This window comes from Salmo trutta, chromosome 36 (genome assembly GCF_901001165.1).
Source record: "Salmo trutta chromosome 36, fSalTru1.1, whole genome shotgun sequence".
Taxonomy (NCBI): domain Eukaryota; kingdom Metazoa; phylum Chordata; class Actinopteri; order Salmoniformes; family Salmonidae; genus Salmo; species Salmo trutta.
In genome coordinates, this window is record NC_042992.1 from 17,664,949 (window position 1) to 17,692,853 (window position 27,905).

Sequence of the window (27,905 nt, forward strand, 5' to 3'; positions counted from 1 at the left end):
TTACAGCGCGCTAAAATTGTGGGAATAACTGCTCGGTACAATAGTTAGCTATGTCATTTTCCTGGTGTAAGAAGCTGAACTAACCCCTTTAAGGCAGCGTTTACGATGATTTATTATTGCCCGCAGTCAGGTAAGAAATGTCAGACTTATTTCGTTTGAGATGACGGCCATTGGGACTTTTTTAACCCACTGTTGTAGCTTTTAGCTCAGAGTCAGATGGCTAAGGCTAGCTGTGTCTGCTCTCTGATTTGACGTTGTTTACATTCTCATGTGGCTCTTGTCTGAACCCTTAAGTAGCTACTACGTTTATAATGAACGCTAACAATGATTTGGAGTTTTACTGTCATGAGACCCAGCTGTTTGGATACTGCTGAAATCACTGACTTATTGATTTATATAGATACCGTTCACTTTCAAACTTGCACAAACTCTCTGAACTCTAGTCTAACATGTCATATTTACAACACATTTCTACCGGCTATAATATGAATTATTCATCATCTCAGCAAACGGATTCCTACAAGGTCGATAATATATCTGTGGAAGTGATGGATCGATACAATGATGTCACGATTCTTCTGAAAACCTGGGAGCAGTCATTTGTTCAAGAACATCCAAGAAACCCCAACAAGGTAGCTAGTTATCTATTCAATTTCTGTATCATTCATTACTCGGAGACTACAGTAACTAACATATTGTCTTTCCCACTCTGACTTGTTCTATTATTCAGGTTGATATTGACGGAGCCCCAGAAGAGACTAAAAGTAAGTGCACATCAATAATCAACTGACTCCCTGCATTAACAGAACTGAAACACAGGATCAATATATTGCTGTCCTTGGGCTTGTATTCATTAATGAACACTGTAGCAAAACGTTTAGCAACAGATAAACAAAAACAAGTGTTTCTTATTGGACAAATTCAGCAAGGTCTCTCCGTTTTGGTCCGTTTGCTTCTACTGAATAGGACACAGGTATCCTTCTATAGTTCTTGTCAGTTACTGAAATACGTTGCTTTGAATTTTATGTTTCTGCGTGTGTTTCACAGAGTTCTACAAAGAATATCCAACACTCAAGCACACAGACCCAACACCTACCTCACAGACTCAATCATCTGAAAAGGTAGGTTACATTCGGTTCAGTATAATTATATTGTTATAAATCTCCTAAACTCCAGTTATAATTAGTTAACTGTACTTAAAGGGGCAATTTGAGATTGTTACATACATTTTGGGATTTTTCAAATAATTATGTATACCCATTGACTGCTTTGTTGCAGATTTCCCATTTTAATATGTTTTCTCTTTGAAGGACTCAGGTTGCTGGGGCACTCAGCTGAACCGTAAGAGCATAACGGTGGCTGCCCCCAAACTGACTCTGACAACCAAGGACAGGGAGTCCTCGGCCCAGTACTTTGGCATGAAGCTCAAGTCAAACCTGGACCTGGGAGCTCTAACAAAGGTACGGTCTGTGTGTGTCCAGTTCCACATGTTGTGTTTTGCAAACTCTGTAGCATAAATGTGATTTGCATGTAAAATGCAAAGATCAATTGCAAGAAATCATGAATCAGATGTGGAGAATTTGTAGCTCTGCCATTTAAAATATATACATTTTTCCTGCACTATAAACTGTTTCTAGGAGAGACCGGTTTGTCTGAAGAAGTTGTTCACTCCTCGTCGAACACCTCGTCGTGGAAAGACGTCCAGAGCCCAAACCCTGCAGCTGGAGCTGCAGACAGCCATACACTGTTATCCCCTCTGCCAAAGACAGCCAACACACGTCAAGACCCCCTGGCCTCTCCAATGCAGACAGGGACAGAACACCCAGAGCAGCTGCCGGAGGAGCCCTTTGAGCCCCTAACAACCTTCACGCCCTCGAAGCTATGGTCTCCTGCAGCGGGGGCATCCTCATCATACAGACAGGCAGGCAGCAGGGCCCAGCAGCTCAGACAGACCTTCACCAAGAGACTGACCTCTGTAGTCAGCAGCTGGCTGGAGAGATGTCAGGTGTTTGATGAGGTGGGTGACGCAGAGAAGCCGGTTGTGGGTAATTTGTCTCTTGCCGTGGAAGCGGCGATGAGTTCGCTGCACGCCAAAAGGGGAGGCGCTGGCAAGGGAGAGATCGCAGGATGTGCCGCCAGTTCCTTTGTCACACCTTCCAGGCAGAACGAAGGGACAACTCTCCTGGGGGAGAGGGCTTCCAAGAGTACCATGCCACAGGATCTGCCTTCTGACGAGCACCAGCCCCAGATTGGTGGTGGCGTAACGTCTGCAGCAGACCCAGCCAGTCTGTGGCCCGCTGGACAACGCTCCTCATTAGGGTCTGGCTCTGGAGGAGGAGAGGATGGAGAAACCAGATCAGGTCTCAAAGGACAGGCAGAGGGCGGTACGATAGAAGAGACCGCCATCTGCACCACCACTGCCAAGAAATCTCGAGTGAGGACCAGAAAGGGCCGGGGAGGAGGGGATGTGGAGGAGGCAAGAGTGTTAACGCAGCCACCGCAGGCCGAAAGTGATGAGCTCGGACTGGAGAAGAAGGGTACAAAGAAAAGGAGTGGAAAAAGACAAAGGAATCCTGACACAGATGGAGAGAACCCTGCAGGCACGGAGAAAGAGGAGTGGGTGGTGAAAAAGAGAAGGACAGATAAAGCCCCCCAAGCGAGGAAGAAGGCTAAGACAGGTGATGGCCAGGGGGTCTTGACGTGTGTTGGCTGTCTTTGGCAGAGGGGATAACAGTGTATGGCTGTCTGCAGCTCCAGCTGCAGGGTTTGGGCTCTGGACGTCTTTCCACGACGAGGTGTTCGATGAGGAGTGAACGACTTCTTCAGAGAAACCGGTCTCTCCTAGAAACAGTTTATAGTGCAGGAAAAATGTATATATTTTAAATGGCAGAGCTCCAAACCCTAATGAGGAGTTGATATATCGTCAGCGACCAGGAGGATGTTGATGTCACAGAGAAGGAAGTGGTGAAGGAGAAACCAAGGGTTCCACAGGAGAACGTCCTAGGAGAGGTGGATGAGGAAGACATCAAAGCTGCCAGGAACAGAGGGAGCAACACTATGAGACCTAAGTGGGTTATACTCTATTTTACCCTTAGACTTCTAATATATTTCAACAAACAATATTATTTAGATTTACAAATTGACCTATGCACTTGCGAGAGCCCCTTTAAATACATATTCCTCATTGACTGTGAAGATCAACCTGAAAAAGTTAAAACGTCCAGGTGACAGCTGCTTCAAGTGCGGAGGCACAGGACACTGGGCTATGAACTGCAAGGGCAGAGGTGAGAGGTCACAGGACATACAGTACACGGTCGTGTGACGACTGAAGAATGCTGTAACGACTCACTATGAGCCGTGGTAGCTAAATTAGCTTGTTTAGATGATTGGTTCTTCAGAAACTAGTCTCATTTACCACGTCATGCTTATCTTTACTAAGTTGATATATAAAATACTGTGCTAAACGGTTTTCTTTGATGCACCTGAGTTCTGTTGAGCAAGGTCAGGTGCAACATTACTGAACATTCAGATAGAAATGTATTTTGTTCAACAGATCTGATTCTCTGTCCTATGCAATAGTAATTTCAGCACTCTACATTACATTTCTGTCTGCAACATTTTGTAAGTTTCTCCCTATTGAATACATCCCTGTACCATGTGAATGTTATATATTGACTGTTATATAACCCCTATTTAACCTTTTGTGTGCCCCTCCTGTTTCCAGTTGCAGCTCCAGTAGACAGTGCTGCTGCTGATGAGGCGTCTGCGGTTGAGGAGGAGCCCTTTGAGCTGCCAACCTTGGAGGAGGTTGCCCGGGCAACAGGAACTCTGCGTTCCGAGCCTCTGGGTATGTCATTGTCACCCTGTCTGGTGATGAGATTTACTTTAGTGAAAATGTTGAGGCAGATTCTCCCTTCAATCTCAATCAAAATATTCCCAATATACATACCAAATGGCACCCTATTCACTATATTGTGCACTACTTTTGACCTTAGCCCTATTGGCCCTGCTCAAAAGTAGGGCTCTGTGAAGGGGATGGGGTGCTATTTGGGACACGCATACTTTGAAGCATTACAATAAGCTAAATAGACACTAACTTTGTAGAAATGTGACTGATTAGAATCCTCCCCATACACTCAGTAACTTTGTTGATCCAGTTCATATAGTTTATTGATAAGGGAGGTTCTAACAGTGTATCTGTCAGCTGTGAGTATTTCACCCTTCAGTAGCCCAGAATATCTGTTTCACTAGTACAAACACAAAAAATAAATTCTATGAAATATCTAAAAAACAATATAAAAACAACACACACACACACTTTGGGTTACATTGGGCTCGTCCTATGCCTGTGATGTTAAAAGCAGTCTTTTATGCTGAAGCCCTCGGGCCCTGGCACAGTGTCTACCCAGCACAACAGAGTGGAAAGACGGGTCGTTTCCACTCTCTGTAATACATCGCCACTCTCCACATGTCTGAACGCGGGCCCCAGACATCCCAACTGGAGATAAAACCACAACTCCAAACTCAAGCGGCTGTTTAGTTTAGCTGGATACAGTCTGTACTGTAAGGGATCGGAGCCCGCAAGATGTGTCTAGCATGGACTTAAGGGGGAAAAATGTCACTGGTAAGACCAATCACGGAGGGTCCCCACGGAACGCTCAACACTCATTTTCATAGCACGCCATGTGTCCCAAATGGCACCCTGTTCCCGATATAGTGCACTACTTCTGACCAGGGCCCATAGGGAAACCCATAGAGCTCTGGTCAGAAGTAGTGCACTATGTAGGGAATAAGGTGCAATTTGGGAAGCACATAGAGCGAAATGCAGCCCCACATACAGACGATGTCCAGCAAACGTCGGAGTGATTGTGCAGGCAGAAACAGAGGCCCCTCTAAACCAAGACGGAACAGGCAGACCTACGGTTTAAAACTAGATGAGCATAACAGCTCCTCCACTGTCTGGCAAAGCAATGATGTCATGCTACTAAACTAACCTGCATGCCAAAAGGTCAAAGAGCTCATGCTTGCCCCCCTGCAATTCTCTCACTCCGGTGACTTCCTCCCAGTTCCCTGCCCATAACAACAACTGATTTAGGCTCAGTTTCTCCCGACTCCAATACAAATCTCAGTCATAACAAACTCGACACCAAAGCTGACCCCTAGACCAGTGGTGGAATTAAGTCATTACAGCTCTGTACGTGAGGTCCCTCTGTCGATGGCTACGTCCCAAATGACACCCTATTCCCTTTATATTACACTTTATTCCCTTCATAGGTACACCGTATTCCCTGTATAGTACACCCTATTCCCTGTATAGTACACCCTATTCCCTGTATAGTACACCCTATTCCCTGTATAGTACACCCTATTCCCTGTATAGTACACCCTATTCCCTTTGTAGTACTCCCTATTCTTTTTATAATTGTAAAATAAAGGGAGTAGGGTAACATTTGGGACGTAACCTGTCTATCTCTGTTCCACAGTGGCGCCCCCCAGTGTTAAAGAGGAGAATGAGTGTCAGGGAGAGAAGCAGCAGGAGGATGGTGATGAGGTCTTGTTGAATGTGATCAGGCCAGACTACGAACGCCCTCCCCCTCCGCCCCCCATGCAGCCCCTCTACCCCCTAGGGGAGGACGGCAAAGTGCAAGGTACCCTGTTTTTTTGTTTGTTTGTTGTAAATACAATTATTCAATTAATTGTTTCTAGGCCTAGTATCTGCAAAGTACAACTGCTTATGTAAAAATAGCTTTATAAAATACATTTGATTTAGTTGATTGATTCAGCAAATTAAATAATTAGTACGGTAGGGTTTATATACCTATTTTCTTACTTTGTTTCTGCAGCGGCGTGTTCTGAAGTTTATGAAGCACTCAGACTTTGGGTACAAGTCTTTCAGACCAGGGCAGGAACAGGCCATCATGAGAATTCTGTCAGATATGCAGGAAGAGGGTAAAACACAGTGAACAGAATTATACAGTACTTCATTTACTACCTCAGTAAATTGATATTGTCGAGATAGAACAAGTGGTCGCTTCCTCACATGCAGATTTGTGTTTGTTACAAGCATGATGCTCACTTTGTGTGTGTGTGTGTGTCCCTCTCCAGGTCTGTCCACTCTAGTGGTGCTCTCCACAGGCATGGGGAAGTCTCTGTGTTACCAGCTGCCTGCCTACCTCTATGTCCAGAGGTCCAACAGTATCACTCTAGTGGTGCTCTCCACAGGCATGGGGAAGTCTCTGTGTTACCAGCTGCCTACCTACCTCTATGCCCAGAGGTCCAACAGTATCACTCTAGTGGTGCTCTCCACAGGCATGGGGAAGTCTCTGTGTTACCAGCTGCCTGCCTACCTCTATGCCCAGAGGTCCAACAGTATCACTCTAGTGGTGCTCTCCACAGGCATGGGGAAGTCTCTGTGCTACCAGCTGCCTGCCTACCTCTATGCCCAGAGGTCCAACAGTATCACTCTAGTGGTGCTCTCCACAGGCATGGGGAAGTCTCTGTGCTACCAGCTGCCTGCCTACCTCTATGCCCAGAGGTCCAACAGTATCACTCTAGTGGTGCTCTCCACAGGCATGAGGAAGTCTCTGTGCTACCAGCTGCCTGCCTACCTCTATGCCAAGAGGTCCAACAGTATCACTCTAGTGGTGCTCTCCACAAGCATGGGGAAGTCTCTGTGCTACCAGCTGCCTGCCTACCTCTATGCCCAGTGGTGCTCTCCACAGGCATGGGGAAGTCTCTGTGCTACCAGCTGCCTGCCTACCTCTATGTCCAGAGGTCCAACAGTATCACTCTAGTGGTGCTCTCCACAGGCATGGGGAAGTCTCTGTGCTACCAGCTGCCTGCCTACCTCTATGCCCAGTGGTGCTCTCCACAGGCATGGGGAAGTCTCTGTGCTACCAGCTGCCTGCCTACCTCTATGTCCAGAGGTCCAACAGTATCACTCTAGTGGTGCTCTCCACAGGCATGGGGAAGTCTCTGTGCTACCAGCGGCCTGCCTACCTCTATGTCCAGAGGTCCAACAGTATCACTCTAGTGGTGCTCTCCACAGGTATGGGGAAGTCTCTGTGTTACCAGCTGCCTGCCTACCTCTATGCCCAGAGGTCCAACAGTATCACTCTAGTGGTGCTCTCCACAGGCATGGGGAAGTCTCTGTGCTACCAGCGGCCTGCCTACCTCTATGTCCAGAGGTCCAACAGTATCACTCTAGTGGTGCTCTCCACAGGTATGGGGAAGTCTCTGTGCTACCAGCTGCCTGCTTACCTCTATGTCCAGAGGTCCAACAGTATCACTCTTGTGGTGCTCTCCACAGGCATGGGGAAGTCTCTGTGCTACCAGCTGCCTGCCTACCCCTATGCCCAGAGGTCCAACAGTATCACTCTTGTGGTGCTCTCCACAGGCATGGGGAAGTCTCTGTGCTACCAGCTGCCTGCCTACCTCTATGCCCAGAGGTCCAACAGTATCACTCTTGTGGGATCACCACTGGTATCTCTTATGGACGATCAGGTAACGTATCTGCCCCCTAGTTATACAACACATTATTGATACGGACACAGTCTTGTGAATGTCTCAATAAAGGTCATTGAATGAAATATTGCCAGGTAATGATTTTGTCTCCTTAGCTATCTGGACTCCCATCCAAACTGAAAGCAGCTGCTATTCACTCCAATATGTCTAAAAAACAGAGGGAGGCAGCCATTGAAAAGGTACTGACATCCGATTACAATCTGCCTAGTTAGAGCATAGTTTATCTAGTCCTAAACATCGACTTCCTCTCTATTTTTGCATAACGTTTATATATGTCAGATTTGAACTGAATGAAATATGCCAAACGCTTTTATCCAAAGCGACTTAGTCACGCTTGCTCCACCATACCAACTGAGCTGTTAATCATGTTGATCTGGCGTTAGGGTTCTATCTCTCAGTGGTGTCTTTTCTCATGCATAACCTGTCTGTGTGTGTCATCTGTCTGTGTGATGCCATGAAGCTGCAACTACAATGGTGTCAGTCATATTTGCATTGATGTTGGTGGTGATTTGCATCACAATAAAGTTTTCTGATTTGATTGTATATGCTTTGGGTATCTCTGTCTGTGTGTTCCCTCCAGGTTAAGGCAGGTGAGGTCCATGTCCTGCTCCTGTCCCCTGAGGCGTTGGTAGGTGGAGGTCACTCTGGCTCTGGCTGTCTGCCCCCAGCTGACCAGCTCCCCCCGGTGGCCTTTGCCTGTATTGACGAGGCCCACTGTGTCTCAGTGGTCCCACAACTTCAGGCCCAGCTACCTGCGTCTCTGCAAGGTGAGATCTGGTCATTGACCACCCAATATATGATAAACAGCAACTGTCAAGTAAGTGTCAGATCAAAGAAGAGCAGAAGCTCTGTTCTTTCCACTTAGGTTCCATGTCTGCAAATGAACCATTGTAACTCACTGTCAGGAATCCCTAAATCCACTCTCAACTCACAAAACAAGCAGAACCAAAGATTTTTGTTAGGAGCAAATGTTATGCCATCTCTTCTCTCATATAGAACCGCCAATGGCCTCTTTGTTTATAAAACATTTGTTAACTCATTTAAAATGAATATAATAACTCAATGTTCTTTAAGTCCTTTGCTAAATTAGGAGCATGTCTCTTACCATTATAGCTGTACATGGTTACACACATACAGTAAATGCCATTCTTCCCCTCAGTGTTGAAGTGCCCTCTTATTGTATGTTCAGTCTCCTAGGTGTTGAGGGACCGTCCAGGTCATCTGCACACCGCTAGACGATATTAGCCTGCTGAGCTAAAGCCTAGGCATTACTGTAGCTCAGGGAGCTAACGCCAGTCTTCATGCCTCAGGTAGGTTTTTAACAGAACCACCTCTGTTCCATCTCCTAGGTGTTGAGGGACTGTCTGGGCGTGCGTTGCCTGCTGGGTCTGACTGCCACCCTGTCCACAGCCCTGGACATCGCTCAACACCTGGACATCACTGACCAGGACGGTATCGCTGTCCGCTCAGCTGCAGTGCCTCACAACCTGCAGCTGTCTGTCTCCATGGACCGAGACAAGGACCAGGTAGGATAGCAACACATGCATACATACACACATACATGCATACATACACACATACATGCATACATACACACATACATGCATACATACATACATACACACGTACATACACACGTACATACGTACATACACACCATACGTACGTACGTACGTACGTACATACATACATACATACATACGGTTGAGGTTAGGGGTGTGTTGACATGCAAATACTTGTAATCGTATCCATAAATTGACAGTTGATAGACGGATCAGATGATACTTGTAATTGGAAAAGACTGAAGTGTTTTAATATGCCTAAATAGATGATGGGAAAATACCTCCCTACACGTTCTCACTGCAAAAAATCTGCAGATTAGTATCAGCGAGCAGTCTTGACTTACTGGAAGAACACCAGTAAGTCAGTGACTCAGCCCCTGTAAAAGGTTTAGAGGCAGAGAATCCCAGTGGGAAGAGGGGAACCGACAAGGCAGAGACAGCAAGGGCGGTTCGTTGCTCCAGCCTTTTCGTTCACCTTCACACTCCTGGGCCAGACTATACTTAATCATAGGACCTACTGAAGAGATAAGTCTTCAGTAAAGACTTAAAGGTTGAGACTGAGTCTGCGTCTCTCACATGGGTAGGCAGACCATTCCATAAAAATGGAGCTCTATGGGAGAAAGCCCTACCTCCAGCCGTTTGCTTAGAAATTCTAGGGACAATTAGGAGGCCTGCGTCTTGTGACCGTAGCGTACGTGTAGGTATGTACGGCAGGACCAAATCGGAAAGATAGGTAGGAGCAAGCCCATGTAATGCTTTGTAGGTTAGCAGTAAAACCTTGAAATCAGCCCTTGCCTTAACAGGAAGCCAGTGTAGGGAGGCTAGCACTGGAGTAATTATGATCAAATTTTTTGGTTCTAGTCAGGATTCTAGCAGCCGTATTTAGCACTAACTGAAGTTTGTTTAGTGCTTTATCCGGGTAGCCGGAAAGTAGAGCATTGCAGTAGTCGAGCCTAGAAGTAACAAAAGCATGGATTAATTTTTCTGCGTCATTTTTGGACAGAAAGTTTCTGATTTTTGCAATGTTACGTAGATGGAAAAAAGCTGTCCTTGAAGCAGTCTTGATATGTTCTTTTGTGTCTGTGTCCTCAACTTCCAGCGGACAGCCAAGTTTGCTGTTACGTAGTCAGAATGCCCCACTTGTTAGATATTATGCTCATTGATAAATTGATAGCAAATGTCCTCACCATGTGATTAATCATAGTAGGTGGCAGCAGCAATCTAACTGATCAGACCAGAGACATATGATTGTTAATTTTCTAAATCGTTCAGTGGGGTCTTTCTCATGATCATGTGAAATTATGAAGTGAGTGGACGGAGAAATACAGATCACTCTATCCAATCAGAGCAGCAGGATCAATGTACAGCCCGCCCTCCTCTTTACCGACAGGCAAACTAGCATGCACATGACTGGCTCTATTTTTGTCATTTTTACCCCCTTTTTTCGTGATATCTAATTGGTAGTTACAGTCTTGTTCCATCGCTGCAACTCCCGTACGGACTCGGGAGAGGTGAAGGTCGAGAGCCGTGTGTCCTCCGAAACATGACCCTGCCAAGCCACACTGCTTCTTGACGCAATGCCCGCTTAACCCCGAAGCCAGCCACACCAATGTGTCGGAGGAAACACCGTACAACTGGCGACCGTGTCAGAGTGCATGCGCCCAGCCCACCACAAGGAGTCTCTAGAATGCGATGGGACATGGACATCCCGGCCGGCCAAACCCTCCCCTAACCCGGATGACGCTGGGCCAATTGTGCGCCACCTCATGGGTCTCCTGGTTGTGGCCAGCTGCGACAGCCTGGGATCGAACCCGGGTGATGCCTATTGCACTGCGATGCAGTGCCTTAGACCGCTGCGCCACTCGGGAGGCCCGACTGACTCTAGGACAGTACGTATAGTTTAGAAATTGTGACTGACTGACATGAGAAACATGCTTGGATTATGGATAATTACAAAAAATACTAATCGTATCCAGAAAATGGCCCATATCTGTTACGATACTCGTTTTGTCTGACTACTCGGCACACCCTTAGTTGAGAAGGTGTTTAGTGTAGTGAAATATTCAGAATGTTCAGAACTTAGACCTGTAATAGATAGATCTGACACCATTCACTATTTTACATCAGAAATGTATTGTAGAACAGATACTCAAATTCAATCAATCAAATGTATTTATAAAGCCCTTCTTACATCAGCTGATGTCACAAATGCTGTACAGAAACCCATCCGAAAACCCCAAACAGCAAGCAATGCAGGTGTAGAAGCACGGTGGCTAGGAAAAACTCCCTAGAATGGCCAGAACCTAGGAAGAAACCTAGAGCGGAACCAGGCTATGAGGGGTGGCCAGTCCTCTTCTGGCTGTGCCGGGTGGAGATTATAACAGAACATGGCCAAGATGTTCAAATGTTCATAGATGACCAGCAGGGTCAAATAATAATAATCACAGTGGTTGTTGAGGGTGCAACAGGTCAGCACCTCAGGAGTAAATGTGTGTTGGGTTTTCATAGCCGATCATTCAGAGTATCTCTACAGCTCCTGCTGTCTATAGAGTTGAAAACAGCAGGTCTGGGACAGGTAGCACGTCCAGTGAACAGGTCAGGGTTCCATAGCCGCAGGCAGAACAGTTGAAACTGGAGCAGCAGCACGGCCAGGTGGATTGGGGACAGCAAGGAGTCATCATGCCAGGTAGTCCTGAGGCATGGTCCTAGGGCTCAGGTCCTCCTCCTCCGAGAGAGAGAATTAGAGAGAGCATACTTAAATTCACACAGGACACTAGATAAGACAGGAGAAATACTCCAGATATAACAGATTGACCCTAGCCCCCCGACACATAAACTACTGCAGCATAAATACTGGAGGCTGAGACAGGAGGGGTCAGGAGAAACTGTGGCCCCATCCAATGATACCCCCAGACAGGGCCAAACAGGCAGGATATAACCCCACCCACTTTGCCAAGCACAGCCCCCACACCACTAGAGGGACATCTTCAACCACCAACTTACCATCCTGAGACAAGGCCGAGTATAGCCCACAAAGATCTCCGCCACGGCACAACCCAAGGGGGGGCGCCAACCCGGACAGGAAGATTACGTCAGTGACTCAACCCACTCAAGTGACGCACACCTCCTAGGGACGGCATGGAAGAGCACCAGTAAGCCAGTGACTCAGCCCCTGTAATAGGGTTAGAGGCAGAGAAAGGTGAACCGGCAAGGCAGAGACAGCAAGGGCAGTTCGTTGCTCCAGTGCCTTTCCGTTCACCTTCACACTCCTGGGTCAGACTACAGTCAATCATAGGACCTACTGAAGAGGTGAGTCTTCAATAAAGACTTAAAGGTTGAGACCGTATATCTGCAACATTTACGAGTGTGTATCCTGTGCAGACCAGGATGCAAATATTATGTGTTTTCTTCCAAAGACTTTGATCATTTGATTGAGTCTGCCTGGATGTAGTTTTCAATTTGGGACTATGTCATCGCTCATTCGTTCCTTAGCAGGCAAGCCCAATCAAGCAGAGCTAAACTATTTGAAAGAAAACTAATAGGGTACGTTTGTAAATTCACTGTCTACTCCGATTTCAGAGCACTCTCGTCTGAGTGTACCAGAGCGCAGAGTAACTGATGAATTTACTAACGCTCAACACCCGTTGAATATGGCCGGTGCCAGTAAACGTCGGCAAAAAATATTGCCAGCAGCACCGTTTCAGTCGCCAACACTCAGGATAACATGAAAACAGCCTAACCAGCTCTGCTAGGGCGAGTAAAATGGTCAGAGTGAGGTGAGTTCATTTTTGTCTGGAAGTAGCTTGCAAGCTAGCCAACTTTAGCCAGTTAGCTTGGGTGCTTGAGCTCAGACCGCTTGGATCAACCCTACTCCTCTGCCAGAGCGTCCAGTCCCCCCCCCCCCCCCCCCCCCCCGAGAGCGAAACGCTCTGAATTATATGAACGGACAATCTGACAACGCTCTAAATTTACGAACGCCCAGAGCGCACTCTGGCACTCCAGAGTGAATTTCTGAACACACCCATAGTATCAAGATTGTTGTACTCGCACTTGCGCCTAAAAATAGATGAAAAGGTATGAGCACATGGCGAGTTGTGATTTATAGCAAAAAATAAATGCTGCTGTAGCTATTTTTAAAGTATTTCTGCCGTTTTGTTTCATAACTGGTCGCTAATCACACAAAGAACTATGTGGAGTCCCATATATGTCTTAGGTCTCTCTTTATGTAGTGTTGTGGTGTCCCTCTTGTTGTGACTTGTGTTTAGTTCTATATTTGTATTTATTTTAATCCCAGCCCCCGTCCCCGCAGGTGGCCTTTTGGTAGGCCGTCATTGTAAATAACAATTTGTTCTTATCTGTCTTCCATAGTTAAATAAAATAAAAATATATATCCCAACTCACACACGGCAATAGTGAGTGAATTGCTGAAAGATTAATTTTTAGAAGATCCCAGACTTTCGGTTAAGTTCAACAGTGTGACTTTGTCCCGTGTTTCTTGGTTATGTACATAGTTTTGTTCACACGCTAGGTTGTTTTTCTATGTTCATTTGAGCTTGCTCAACTGCTAGCAAAGAGACAGGAGAATCTCATCTCTCACAGACGGTCATGTCTTGAATGGATATATTTTCTAGTCAAAACCCTCAGACCGATGCTGCGTTCAAGACAACTGGGAACTCGGAAATCTCCGACTTGACGACTCCAGTGCATTCAAGACAACTGGGAACTCGGGGGAAAAAGCGAGCTCCTGACATGGAACTGGGAATTCCAAGTCAGAAACTTGTGCATCTTTCTAGAGTGCTGACTTTACGACCTGAAGATCACTGACATCATGATTTTCCCGAGCTCCCAATTGTCTTGAAAGCACCAAGACATGTGAGTTCCCCATACAACGGTAACCTCCCACCTTTGAAAGGGGAAGCTGAAAATGTGTCTCACCTAAGTGACTCAAGTATTTGAGGATACATTGTGCTTGATTGAGCATGGAACACTCCAAAAACCTTTTATTCATTAACTTTTTGTCATTTCTTATCATAAAAACACTCTTCCTCAAATACTTTCATTCTGCTCCTAAATGTCTTTGTGTGCTCTTACATTTTTCAACTGAAAAAAATGTAAAAATAATGTCAGCATAGAGCCCTGAGTATTTGAACTCAGGTTTGATGCTGCGAGTGCCTTTCCCCTGTCCAGGCCCTGGTGTCTCTGCTGAAGGGAGAGAGGTTCGGGTCTCTGGAGTCCGTCATCGTCTACTGCACCAGGAGAGGTGAGATGACCCGTATATCTGCCCTGCTCAGGACCTGCCTCCAGGGGGTGCTGTTGAAGGAATCTAACCGTACAGCCAGCCAGGAGGAAGATGACAACCCTATAGGGAAGAAGAAGAAAGCTTTGGGTAACTATCTATTTGCGTTTGGCTTGATGACAATAGGAGATTAGGGGTTTTGGAGCACTTGTACTCTGAGACGCTTTGTGAATACGGACCCTGACCTCTCTCTCTCTCTCTCTCACTCTCACTCTCACACTCACACTCACACTCACACTCACACTCACACTCACACTCTCACTCACACTCACTCACTCACTCACACTCACACTCACTCACTCACATATTTATATAATTTCTTTGTTGTTGGATGTACAATATTTGAAACTTTTATTCAACATCACTGTGATCCTACATTGTTGTGTGCTGTGGTTGTAGGGAGGGGACCTGCATGAGTTGTGGAGGCACATCTATGCAGATACAGTGAACTACTACACTGTGAAGAAGCTGGTGCAGAAGGTGTTTCCTCCCTACAAGTGCAGACAGATCCACCAGAAACAGCAGGATCTAGCCAGGGTAATGTTGGCATACTTATGTATTCTTTCCCCCTTCTCTCCATCTACACTCATTGGACATGAACAGCCTATGGTCATTATATGAACCCCAATTAAAGGTCCACTGCGGTCAAAAACATCATTTATTTATTTAAATACATTTTTTTGCCCCGTGTTTTATATATATTTCCACACTATGAGGTTGGAATACTACTGTGAAATTGTGATAATGCCCTTTTTAGTATAAGAGCTGTTTGAAACAAAACACCTGCAATTTCAGCCTGTTTTGGTGGGATGGAGTTTTGGCGGTAAATTAGTTAATTGACCAATAAGAGAGTTCCAAACCTCTCTGCCAAGAACTCGTTTTCCGTTTTTCCCTCCCCACTCAGACTAGCTAAATTCTTCCTTGAGAAATTGCAATCACAGCAAGATACTTAATTGTTACCCATAAATGATTTGATATTAAAATAAAAAGGGCTGCATTGGATCTTCAAGACATAAAAATAAGAACTTGATTTAGAATTCATGTCAAAATGTTTATTTTAACAAGTTTTATTGCACCATAGAATTAAATTGAATTCCTTCATTGTAATGTAATTTGTCTCTGTGTAGGACATAAACCAAGCATATCTTTTTGAGGAGTTTTTCTCATTTCTTTCACGCTGTCTTAGGCTCAGGAGGAGGTTGACGACTCTGAGATAATGGAACTGATGGACACCTGTGATGAGACCTCTGCTGCAGCGCCGGAACATATGAAGGAGACTAGTCAAACACCCCCGTTGAGCAGTTGGAACAGGCCAAAGTCCCTACTGAGGACAAGGATGTACCAACTTTTCAACCATCGGAGGGGAAGCAGAAAGAACCACCAGAGTTGAGTGTTCCACTTCCTCGGAGAGGGGATGGCGAACAGGAAGTGGAAGAGGAGGGGCCAGGGGAAGGTGATGATTGGCCCACAACTAGGGTGTATCACACCCATGAGAGGGCCATCCCTATGCAGGACACTGTGGAAGCCCTGGACATCACTGAGGAAGGTGAGTACCTCACTGTACCTAACACAGGACAGGTGAAATATCTTGTCTGTTGTTTAATTCAATAAAACGGCCAATTGTGTCACTCAGATAATTGATTCAAGGATCAGAAAACAGTAAATATCTAATTAGAATGAAATCCCAGTTTAATTTCTCTTTTTCTGTCAAGACCAGTGAGTCTCCCCACCTGCCCTTCAGACATCAGAGTAACAATGTAACTTGTAAGTCAGACTGTGTCCCCTCTGTCTCTGTGTGTCTGTCAGGTTTGGAGACTCTGCTGTGCTACCTGGAGCTGCATCGTCTGCTCCACCCCACCCTCTCCGTCTGTAAAATGGTCTGTTACAACGGCCCTCAGCAGCTCTGCAAACTCACCAAGATGTAGGGCAACATCACAACACCCGGCTCATGTTCATTCATTAGTGCATACCGTATATATTTATTTTTAAACTGTGTGCATTTTCAGTTTGCAGAACTCACTCTGAACACATGGCCAGTCTGTTACAGTAGACTGTTTACCTGTAAGAAACAAAGTCGTGTTGGATAGGTTGTGTTTGTGTACAGTATGTAGGTGTGTATTATTTGCTCATGTGACGTTTTTGTGGTCAGGTACATTTGTCATGTGGTTTGTTATTTTCATGTTAAGGCAATAGATTACTAATGTTTACCAGGTGCTTAAACCGCTTTGCTGTAGATAAGTAATATTTATGGTGAGGGGTGTTGATGATGGGTGTGTGCCGTCTGATTGGCAGCTGCCCATCTGTTGCCGTGGTGTTGGCCCGGAAACGGATGGCAGGGGAGCGAGTGAAGGCCTGTGATTCGCTGGACTTTGACGTAGTGGAGGTGGCAGACACTATGGGCTGGCAGCTGGGTCTGGTGAAGAGAGGTCTCAGACAACTACAATGGGTCACAAACAGGTGTGTGTGTGTGTGTTTTTATAGTTGAAAAAATGTACACTACAGTGGAGCATAGTCAAAAGTGTGTATCACACATAATTGTGTGCACTGGTTATTAAAACGTATTAATAAACCATAGTGAGTCACATTCTGCCTGAATGAGTGTGTTACATTTTGATAAAAATCCATTCAAGTTAAATAATTATACATCTCCTATTTCCGTATCATATATATCCTGTCTTGTGGAGTTGTCCAACCTGTCCTTCATAGGGTATATCCTGTCTTTTCCAAGAGTCTTGGTGGAGTTCTCCAACCTGTCCTTCTACTTCCGTTCCTACGGTGACTTGACCCCGGATGAGATGGACCGAGTGTGTGAGTTCCTGCATGGCAGGGAGGTGGCCCAGGACAGCACCAAGCTGTACCAGCTCAAAGCCTGCTTCAAGGCCTTCCGCAGGTCAGCACTGCACTACACTATATACCACTATTAAGAACTCTAACCAGCACTAGGCTACACAAATATAGCACCAAATTGTACCATAGAGGAACATCTAAAAGGTACTGAAGAGGCTTCTGAATACCAGAGTTACATGGCCTGATATTGTAGCTGTTAACCCAGTGGTGCTTGGAGTATGTTTAAAGACATTGATATTTCTAGATCAGTTTATGCTAAGGTTCATCTTTCAGGTGATGTGTTTACTATTTTTGTGTAGTGTTTTTGATAAGGTCACACTGTATGCCTCTCTGCAGTGTCGCATACAAGAGCTGTAGTTTCTGCACAGACGAGCTGGATGAGAGGCGAAGCCTGAAGCTGAAAAGGCTTCTGTGGGATTACTTTGACAAGAGGAGAGACTTGGACCTGAGCAGGAAGTTCTAGGAAGAGAAGGATGGAGAGGACGAGGTGTTGATGATGGTTTTTACTGGCTGTAAAGCTAATGAAGCTAATGCCTTGATCTAATACTAAACTAAACGAAGTACCCTTACAACTGAAAAATATATGGCACATGGAAACCAAATGAGGGGGGTCTATGGTGATAGGTGGGATGGGCTGAGAGTGGGTGAGGGGTGGTATTACAGAGTTTATGTTTGGTAATGTATTATTGTTATGGGATTGCTGTGTATAAGTACTGTGTATGTAAAATGTATGTATATTGTGGCAGACCAGGGGGTTTGGTCAAGACGTTTACCCATATCAGACACGGACGGAGAAGGATTAGCTCAGTTTCAAGGGTGTTTATTTTAATAAAAGATCAAAAAGAAAAGGATATGTCTCCCCTATGAGACCCTCTCCGGGATGCCGTCTACTGGGATTCCGGGTCTGGATGTTTCCTGTCAGGCACAAAACTGAACTCCCTCTTGTTACCTCTGCAACCGTTAACAATAACACAGGAGTCCTTTCTTCTCCCATTCCTCCCCTGTGTGCTGCCCTTCTGGCAGCTTTATGGGCCCTGCACAGCTGGTGAGCAATCTGCCCTTGATTACTCACCAGCTCCCAATCAGCCCCAATCAGTCCTGGCTGGAGAGCCCGTCGAGACCTGGCACGTCCAGCAGATGGAGCCATCACCTCGTGATGTATACTCCATCTGTTACCAGGCCTCGACGAGTCTCCCCCTGGTGGCTGACCTACTGTACGACCCCCCCCAGCTCTGTCGGGGAGGGGACTGTCATCAGTGCAACGTAGGTCTCCTTTCTCGATAGGGCATCCGCGTTTCCATGTTTCGCCCCTGACCTGTGCACAACAGAAAAAGAGAAGCCTTGAAGGGACAAGAACCACCTGGTGACCCGATCGTTCGTGTCCTTTGGGGATAAACTAGCTATAATATCCTGCCAGTCCCAGGAAGGACTTGACCTGTGTCTTGGTGCGTGGAACGGGCGCGTGAACCTTCCTCTCCTGGGGCTTGACGTTCCCCCGTCAGATCAACTATCCCAGGTACTTCACCTCGAACTCGAGCTTGCATTTCTTGGGGTTTGCGGTCAACCCGGCTTGTCTGAGCGCGTCCAGCACCGCCTGTAGGCATGTCAGGTGCTCTTCCCAACCTTGGCTGTGGATGATGATATCATCTAAATATGCCGCTGTGTACTGCTGGTGGGGTCGAAGCACTCTGTTCATCAGCCGTTGGAATGTGGGCGGGGCTCCGTGGAGACCGAAGGGCAGCACCCGGTACTGATACAATCTGTCTGGTGTCGAAAACGCCGTCTTCTCCCGGGAGGAGGCTGCCAAAGGTACCTGCCACCTAACCTTTGGTCAGGTCAAGGGTGCTGATGTACCGGGCCTTTCCCAATCGGTCGATGAGCTCGTCCACCCTCGACATGGGATATGCGTCAAACAAGCTGATGTCGTTCACCCCCGGAAATCGTTACAGAAGCGGAGGCTACCGTCCGGTTTAGGCACCAACACGATGGGGCTGCACCATGCACTGTGGGACTCTTCCACGACCCCCATCCTCAGCATAACCTCCACTTCCTGTTTCACAGCCTCCCTTCGGGCCTCCGGAATCCGATATGGCCTCTTTTGTACCGTTTCCCTGGGCCGGGTACGGATGTGGTGTTCAATGAGGGTCGTGCGGCCCGGCTTCTCGGAGAAGACCGCCGTGTTCTGATCGACGAACTCCCTGAGCTCTTGCTTCTGGGCCAGGTCGAGGTCCTCATTGCTCGGGACCTCCACTGGTATCGTTGGCGTCCTGGGTCCCGACCATAACACGGCCAAGGCTGTCCTCTCGTGTCACTTCTTCAACAGGTTCACATGTTAAATCTATTGGGGTTTCAGTCTCTCCGGGTTGCCGCACACAGTAATTGACAGGTCCCAGCTTCTCGATCACCTCGTATGGTCTGTGCCATGTTGCCAGGAAGTTACTTTCGGCCGTGGGGATCAAGACCAAGACCCTGTCTCCCACCTGGAATTCTCGGGGCTGGGCTCCCTGTTTGTAGACCTGGGTTTGGGCGCGTTGGGCCTTCTCCATATGTTCCCTCACGACTGGCCATATGGCTGTCATCCACTCCCGCATCGTCTCCACGTGCTCTACCACGCTGCGTAAGGGGGTCGGTTGGGCTTCCCACGCCTCCTTTGCGAGGTCTAGTAGGTCGCGTGGCCTCCTCCCATAGAGGAGTTCGAACGGGGAAAACCCTGTGGACGATTGGGGTACTTCTCGGATTGAGAACATTAGGTGGGGTAGTAGCTGGTCCCAGTTCTTCCCGTCCTGCTCGATGACCTTCCGCAGCATCTGTTTGAGCGTTTTATTAAAGCGCTCGACGAGCCCATCCGTCTGAGGGTGAAAAATGGAGGTCCGGATCTGCTTTATCTGCAGGAGGGCACACAACTCTTTCATGAGGCGGGACATAAACTCCGTACCTTGGTCTGTCAGGATCTCGTTTGGGATGCCCACCTGGCTAAAGAGGTGGAACGGCTCCTGGGCGATTCCCTTGGACACCGCCGCCCATAGGGGAATGGCCTCGGTATGCCGGGTGGGATAGTCCACTATTTCCAAGATGTACCTGTGTCCTCATGCAGTCTTTACCAGTGGTCCCACTATGTCCATGGCGATGCGTTCAAAGGGCACCCTGATTATTGGCAGGGGGACCAGAGGGTTTCGGAAATGTGCTTTCGGGGCAGTGAGTTGACACTCCGGGCAGCTGCAACAGTAGTCTTCCACGGCCCTCCTCATCCCCGGCCAGTGGAACCGGGCAGCGGTCCGTTCCCGGGTCTTCTCCATTCCCAGGTGTGCCCCCAACAGATGGGTGTGGGCCAGCTGAAGAACTGTTCCTACGTACCGTCGGGGCAGCAACAATACCTCTCGAAGTTCCCCCTGTTGGTGCGACACCTGATACAAAAGGTTATTCTTGATTTGGAAATGGGGGTATCGCCAGTCACTCACCCCCGGAAGTAGCTGTCCATCCACCACTATCACTTGGGCGGCAGCAGCTTTCAAGTTCGGATCCTCCCACTGGGCCATTCCGAATTGTCCCCTCAGTTGGCCCCCAGCGGGGGTCTCTACTGGCCCCTCGAAATCGAGGAAGGGGAGGATGGGCTCCTCCAGGGGCTCCCGAGGGGGATCGGGTTCCGGCGCCCCCTCCAACTCCGGAGCCGTAGACACATGCTGGTTAACCGGTTGCTTCCGGGCCGCACAGGCTATTGGTCGTCCCCGCTCTCTTCTTCTGCCGGCTCGTACCTTCTTCCTCAATTCGTGCCCCAATAGGGCCACGAACAGCGGACAATCCCGTCCCACTAGGAGAGGTACCGGCAGCTCTGGTACTGCACCCACCATCATCTGACAGCTCCCTTGTGGCGTCACGATGTTGGTCCATACGGTGGGATACTGCTTTGTCCATTTCCTGTGTTCACGGTAACACATCTCCCTACCCCGTTTGGTCACCTGGTTCAGCAGGCTCGTGGTTACGAGCGTAACCATGCTTCCGGAGTCTAATAGCGCTTCCGTGTCGTGTCCGTCCACCTTCACCGGGACCATGGGTGCAGTTGATTTGTGGTGCGCCCAACAGGAGGTGACATAGTTCACGGCGTGACCCACCTCGCCTCTGAGGCTAGCTGATGGCATCAACTCCCCTCGAGCCGGGCAATTCCAGGCAATGTGCCCCCGGGTGCCACACTCAAAACACATCCTTTGGTCTCCATCTACCTGGGGTCATTGGTGGTGGGTCAGCCCTACCCCCGCCGTCTCTCTACGGGTTTGCGGTCCTTTGGCCCTGCCAACTGTCAGTTCGGGGTACACCGCGGTGGGGCTGTCCTTCCGTCCCCTCGGACAGGTCGCCGACTCGTCCTGGTTCCCACTCAGCAGTGCCTGAGTGTTCTTATGCGTCTCCACTGCTTTTTTGAGGCCCTCCAAGGTCTGGGGCGCGCATAAACTTGTGGCCCTCTTCATGTCATGGGGTAGTGCCCGTAAGAAGCGATCCAGGACCACTTTGTTGAGGATAGAAAGGGTGGATACGCGCAGTAGGTCGCTCATCTGGACTCGGGAATGCGTCGGGTACAAACCTCCAGTCGTGGAACCGTTGAGCCCGATGGGCCAGGCTGTACCCATAGCGGCTGAGTATCTCCCGTTTGAGTCTGTCGTAGTTAGCTGCCTGTTCATCGTTCAGGTCCCAATATGCCTTTTGGGCATTTCCCGGAGAGGAACGGGGCCAGCAGACTTGCCCACTGCAACCTTGGCCATCCTTCCCATAGTGCTGTCCGTTCAAATGTACAGAGGTATGTTTCGATTTCATCATCTTCTGTTAGCTTGATCAAAAACTGGTTGGGATGTGATAGAGGAGACGCTCCTCCTTGCAGCTTCCTGACTTCCTCAACGAGGAGGACGTTTTGTAGTCGCTGTTCCTCCAGCGTTCGTTCCTGAACCGCCTGTTGTGCTTGTTGGGCCCGGATGAACTGAGCTATCAATTTGTCCATGCTGATGCTGCGTAAACGTCAACCCTGATCTGACCACGTTATCAGAAGTGCCCGCATTCTCCACCACTTGTGGCACACCAGAGGGTTTGGTCAAGACGTTTACCCATATCAGACACGGACAGAGAAGGATTAGCTCAGTTTCATGGGTGTTTATTTGAATAAAATATCAAAAAGAAAAGAATATGTCTCCCCTATGAGACCCTCTTCGGGATGCCGTCTTCTGGGATTCCGGGTCTGGATGTTTCCTGTCGGGGATAAAACTGAACTCCCTCTTGTTACCTCTGCAACCGTTAACAATAACACAGGAGTCCTTTCTTCCCCCATTCCTCCCCTGTGTGCTGCCCTTCTGGCAGCTTTATGGGCCCTGCACAGCTGGTGAGCAATCCGCCCTTGATTACTCACCAGTTCCCAATTAGCCCCAATTAGTCCTGGCTGGAGAGCCCGTCGAGACCTGGCACGTCCAGCAGATGGCGCCATCGCCTCGTGATGTATACTCCATCTGTTACCAGGCCTCGACGAGTCTCCTCCTGGTGGCTGACCTGCTGTATGCCACAATATGTAGCATAAAATCCGAAGAGGGGTGTCGGTGATAGAAATAAATCCGGGCCATCGCATTTTTAGAGTAACGTAGTTAGTTTATATTGTATATCCTCTACTTTAAAATTGTTTTTTATATACTTTTTTATTATGTATAATTGTTTTGTTTTTACTGTATCTATACCACAGAAGGCTGATGAGGGTAGGACAGCTCATTTTAATGGAAACCATGTGTTTGATTTACAGTGCATTCAGAAAGTATTCAGACCCCTTGACTTTTTCAACATTTTGTTATATTACAGCCTTATTTTAAAATGGATGAAATAAAACATTTTCCTCATCAGTCTACACACAATACCCCACAATGACAAAGTAAAAACAGGTTTTTAGACATTTTGGCACATTTATCAAAATTAAAAAACAGAAATACTTTATTTGCATTCAGACCTGAAATTGAGCTCAGGGGCATCCTGTTTCCATTGATTATCCTTGAGATGTTTCTACAACTTGAATGGAGTCCACCTGTGGTAAATTCAATTGATTGGACAAGATTTGGAAAGGCTCACACCTGCCTATATAAGGTCTCACAGTTGACAGTGCATGTCAGAGAAAAAAACCAAGCCATGAGGTCGAAGGTATTGTCCGTAGAGCTCCGAGACAGGATTGTGTCGAGGCACAGATCTGGGGAAGGGTACCACTAAATGTCTGCGGCATTGAATGTTCCCAAGAACACAGTGGCCTCATTCATAAATGGAAGAAGTTTGGAACCACCAAGAATCTTCCAAGAGCTGGCCGCAAGGCCAAACTGAGCAATCGGGGGAGGTGATGGTCAGGGAGGTGATGGTCACTCTGACAGAGCTCCGGAGTTCCTCTGTGGAGATGGTTGTCCCATCTATGCAGCACTCCACCAATCAGGCCTTTATGGTAGAGTGGCCAGACGAAAGCCACTCCTCAGTAAAAGGCACACGACAGCCCGCTTGGAGCCAAAAGGCACCTAAAGACTCTCAGACCATGAGAAACAAGATTGAACACTTTTTTGCCTGAATGCCAAGCGTCATGTCTGGAGGAAACCTGGCACCATCCCTACGGTAAACCATGGTGGTGGCAGCATCATGCTGTGGGGATGTTTTTCAGCGGCTGGGACTGGGAGACTAGTCAGGATTGAGGGAAAGATGACTGGAGCAAAGTACAGAGAGATCCTTGATGAAAACCTGCTCCGGAGCACTCAGGACCTCAGACTGGGGCGAAGGTTCACCTTCCAACATGAAAACGACCCTAAGCAAACAGCCAAGACAACACAGGAGTGGTTTCAGGACAAGTCTCTGAATGTCCTTCAGTGGCCCAGCCAGAGCCCGGACTTGAAGCTGATCTAACATCTCTGGAGAGACCTGAAAATAGCTGTGCAGCGACGCTCCTCATCCAACCTGACAGAGCTTGAGAGGATCTGTGGAGAAGAATGGGATAAACTCCCTAATTACAGGTCTGCCAAGCTTGTAGCGTCACACCCAAGAAGACTCAAGGCTGTAATCGCTGCCAAAGGTGCTTTGCTTCAACAAAGTACTGAGTAAAGGGTCTGAATATTTATGTAAATGTGATGTTTCTGTTTTTTATTTGTAATACATTTGCAAACATTTCTATACACCTGTTTTTGCTTTGTCATTATGGGGTATTGTGTGTAGATTGATGAAGGGGGGAAAAAACTATTTTATCCATTTTAGAATAAGGCTGTAACTTAACAAAATGTGGAAAAAGTCAAGGGGTCTGAATACTTTCTGAATGCACTGTATATGTTACCATTCCACTCATTCTGCTCCAGCCATTACCACGTGCCTGTCCTCCCCAATTAAGGTGCCGCCAACATCCTGTGATCTATACTGTATGTAGATTGCCTTAATTACTTGGTCTAAATTCCGTCTGTATGTTCTGTAAATGTTTGTCCAAACCAGATCAAACTCCTGGTATGTAAGTGATTCAGATTTGGATGTTTTTTTTGTGTGTTTTTTTTAGATGAAGGACTGGGAGGGTCAGATCAGAGCGGATATTCAGAGTTTCCTGGGCAACCACAGTGACGAGACGTTCTCTGGCAGAGCTGTCGCTAGAATATTCCATGGAATTGGTGAGTTTTTTTCCCATTTTTATTATTCTCAATATGACTAGGGTCACAAAGGAGGGAAATTGCTAAGTTCCCATACATTCCCATGGAAGGTTTCCCACTTTGAAAACTCCCAGAACTACTTCCGGGTGTTGTGGTATGTTGGCTCCTTGTCACTAGGGGGGTGGCTTATTTAGTGCCATGTGTTTGAACTGTATGGACGCAGTCGTGCTCATCAGTTTCATGCAGTCGGTGATTATCGTTCATCACCACTGATTATTGACTTTCAATGTGTTACATTATGGGGCAAAAAATGGTCTGGCTTGCGCCTAAATGATCTAAGGTTATGCAGTTCTTGATGCAGTTGACTGCAAGTCGCTGCACCAACTGCAACCATTGCATGCATTGTGGGAATCACTATTGTCAACCAGAAATTAATGCTTTTGTTTGACCCACACAAACTTGACCAAAGACATGACTGAAACGGAAACCAACTTTTGGGCGGAGATTCATAGGTACAATAGTATAAGTTTAAGAGTATATAATGTGAGTTCTCCCTCCTAACCAATTAATAGTACACAAATGTTTTCCGTTTGACTGTATGATACGGAGGTAGAGAAAAGTTTATTTAGAAAAATGTATGAACAATGGCAGCTATGTTGACACTGCCAAGTTGAAGTAAACCTTGCTTTTGGAAAACCAATGTGTTTTCCCATGTTGGATTGTGTCCAATGTTTGGTTGTCGCAGATGCACCTCCACTCGACTGCAATCATGGACATCAGTTTGTTTTAATAATTCAACTGGAAAATCCTCTATATTTTTGTTTCCAGGAAGTCCATGTTACCCAGCTCAGACCTTCGGCTGGAGATACTGGAGAAAATACATCCAGTTCGATTTCAATGAAATCATCCCTTTTGCTATTCAGGAGATCGTTCGATTCAAGTGATCAAATAACACAAAAATATATTCTATGTAAAAAGTTGTTAGATAATTGTCTTACCTCAGCTGCTTCCATTAACATGCAATGTATTTATTGTAAATCATGTTTTGTGTGTTTTTATGATATGAACTGCTGTTTTATGGTATGGTTTCTGTATTTTGATGTTTGTTGTTTCTCTACCCATTTGAATCCAATTTATTTTTGTATGTCATGTAAGGGTGAGTGCTTGATGTTATTGAAACTGGTTTGCTCCTTGATCAAGGTACAGAAGGATTTCATTCAATGGTTGACTGAGTTTTCCAATATTGGTGTGCATTGCATAATTGTAGTATGTAATACATGAAGTCCAGGTGTGTCAGAGTAGTTCCTTTATTGTTTCCTGATATGGATCCAAACTCATTGGCTCATGCCCTGGGGAGGAAAACACATTCAACCCTGTGAGACCCAACATTGCACAAATGCAACATTTCCTAAATTGCATCCTATACAGTTCCTAAACAAATATCATGTGAAACACTACATCGTGCATCTCCTTAGACGCACACGTGTCTCTTAGTGGTATGTGTTGTGTGTCAGTGTGATTTATTGTGGCATCGGTAGCCTCTGAAACATTACAAATCTGTACATTAGCCTTACACCACACTGATTCCCTACACAAGCATATGTTGTAGGCCATCCATGCAAATAAATGACTTCAAATATTTGTTCCTGTCTTCTCGAAGATGTAGTGATTTATTTAGAAAAAAATGAAATAATAATTGAGAAACAAACATTCTGAGCTCGAGGTAATTGTTGCCAACCTCAGACAGGACCACATTCTTACATGTAATTTGATAGAGAAGTTAAAGAAATTGTTTCCCTTCCAAATTCTGCAAATATGGACAACCAAATACTTAGAGTAACGTTGATGCCCCCTCCACACATCAAAAGAACAAAAATGTGTATATAGATATATATCTATATAAGTGTGGTTTATGAGGTCAGAATACTTCCATTGATGACCATTCATTTTATTAAGTAAGATAGGATGTTATCTCTCCAAATGAAGCCTGAAAGGACAACCAAATATTACTTAAAGTAAGTTAATGTTCTCCATACAACCCACAAAATAGTTTATCCTTTGAAGAAAATTTTGATAGCGAAATACTAAAATGTAAACTGGTGAAGTTGATTCATTTAGTCTATTTCAGACAAAATATGACTTCATTTCAAATGTACATGTATACACCACTAGAACATATGTCCCATCACATGTAAATGATTTTGATTCATTTTGATGTGATTATCATAACATTTCAGTTTTCTTTCCACAAATATTTTCTACCATTGAAGCACAATGTTGCATTTTTGCAACGTTTCCAGAAAATTGTACTACACATTTGAGGAAAAAAAACGGATTATTGTCATAATCAGAGGCCTAATACAAGTATTTCTGAAGGGTCGTCACATCAATTCCTCATTTGGATCTATGCTTGGGTCTCACAGGGTTCAGGAAATGGATGGCTGGAATGAGGATGTTCAAATACGAACCTACAAATGTGACTCTCCCATTGTATAAACATTTAGTTTATATATTCAAGATTACTCTAGATTATATGTATTCAAGATTACTGCGCCAGGAATTTATTTGACTAAGCCGGTCAGTGTTCATAACCTAGTCTTGAACCCATGTTTTATCTCTGAACTGAAATATAAACACATTTTTAAGGAACACGGTCATTTAAAACTGCTGATTATCTCAGGGCCTGGGTCACACCGTATTTCCAGTGTTGCACCTTTGTTGCTGCAGAATGGTACAGTATAAGTGTGAAACTGTTATGAGATGGAATAATGCCATGTTGGACCTAAACCATGCCACACTGTAAACTCTTCAACTTAGAGTTGTGAAAATGTATTTTGGGCTTTACAGTATCTTGAAGCAGCCCTGATGTTGCTGCAGTTATGGAGGCTGTGTGTGGTCATGTCTGTCTTCTCAGGGGCAGAGTGAAAATGCTGACTGACTCCACAGAGAGCAGTGTCACTTTACTTTAACTAGCAGATAGTATGACTTCTCTGTCTGTTAGTGGTGATGGTGACCACAAAGTGAGGACATTCTGAGTAACGTCTGCTTGATGAAATGACT

The 27,905-nt window shown here is 46.3% G+C and overlaps 2 protein-coding genes and 1 pseudogene across 4 annotated transcripts; all 3 read left to right on the top strand.

Annotated features, from left to right (window-relative positions):
* The first annotated feature begins 7 nt into the window (after positions 1-7).
* Positions 8-3,017, top strand: LOC115175568 (ATP-dependent DNA helicase Q4-like). Of its 3 annotated transcripts, none has more exons than XM_029734874.1 (6): positions 8-130; positions 507-632; positions 731-764; positions 1,048-1,121; positions 1,311-1,460; positions 2,891-3,017. In XM_029734874.1, exons 2-6 carry the CDS (start codon positions 549-551, stop codon positions 2,903-2,905), a joined length of 357 nt encoding a protein of 118 aa, XP_029590734.1. In that variant the 5' UTR covers positions 8-130; positions 507-548; the 3' UTR covers positions 2,906-3,017. The 3 variants fall into 3 exon arrangements, with proteins under 3 accessions (XP_029590734.1, XP_029590733.1, XP_029590732.1); XM_029734873.1 differs by having other exon boundaries at positions 2,928-3,017; XM_029734872.1 differs by lacking the exon at positions 2,891-3,017 and adding an exon at positions 1,638-2,561.
* A 248-nt stretch (positions 3,018-3,265) lies between these two features.
* Positions 3,266-6,811, top strand: LOC115175434 (uncharacterized). The gene is made up of 4 exons (XM_029734665.1): positions 3,266-3,284; positions 3,725-3,847; positions 5,484-5,648; positions 6,106-6,811. Exons 1-4 carry the CDS (start codon positions 3,266-3,268, stop codon positions 6,792-6,794), a joined length of 996 nt encoding a protein of 331 aa, XP_029590525.1. The 3' UTR covers positions 6,795-6,811.
* On the top strand, positions 6,810-26,530 carry LOC115175435 (ATP-dependent DNA helicase Q4-like; annotated as a pseudogene).
* Positions 26,531-27,905: the final 1,375 nt, after the last annotated feature.

What these genes read in the sequence shown, in the direction of transcription:
- LOC115175434 (XM_029734665.1), top strand. An exon ending in TCTGCGTTCCGAGCCTCTGG is followed by an intron (nt 3,848 to 5,483) that starts GTATGTCATTGT and finishes TCTGTTCCACAG; the next exon opens with TGGCGCCCCCCAGTGTTAAA. An exon ending in GGAGGACGGCAAAGTGCAAG is followed by an intron (nt 5,649 to 6,105) that starts GTACCCTGTTTT and finishes GTCCCTCTCCAG; the next exon opens with GTCTGTCCACTCTAGTGGTG.
- LOC115175568 (XM_029734872.1), top strand. Translation starts at nt 549, where the DNA reads ATGGATCGATACAATGATGTCACGATTCTTCTGAAAACCTGGGAGCAG. An exon ending in AGCCCCAGAAGAGACTAAAA is followed by an intron (nt 765 to 1,047) that starts GTAAGTGCACAT and finishes TGTGTTTCACAG; the next exon opens with AGTTCTACAAAGAATATCCA. An exon ending in ACCTGGGAGCTCTAACAAAG is followed by an intron (nt 1,461 to 1,637) that starts GTACGGTCTGTG and finishes AACTGTTTCTAG; the next exon opens with GAGAGACCGGTTTGTCTGAA.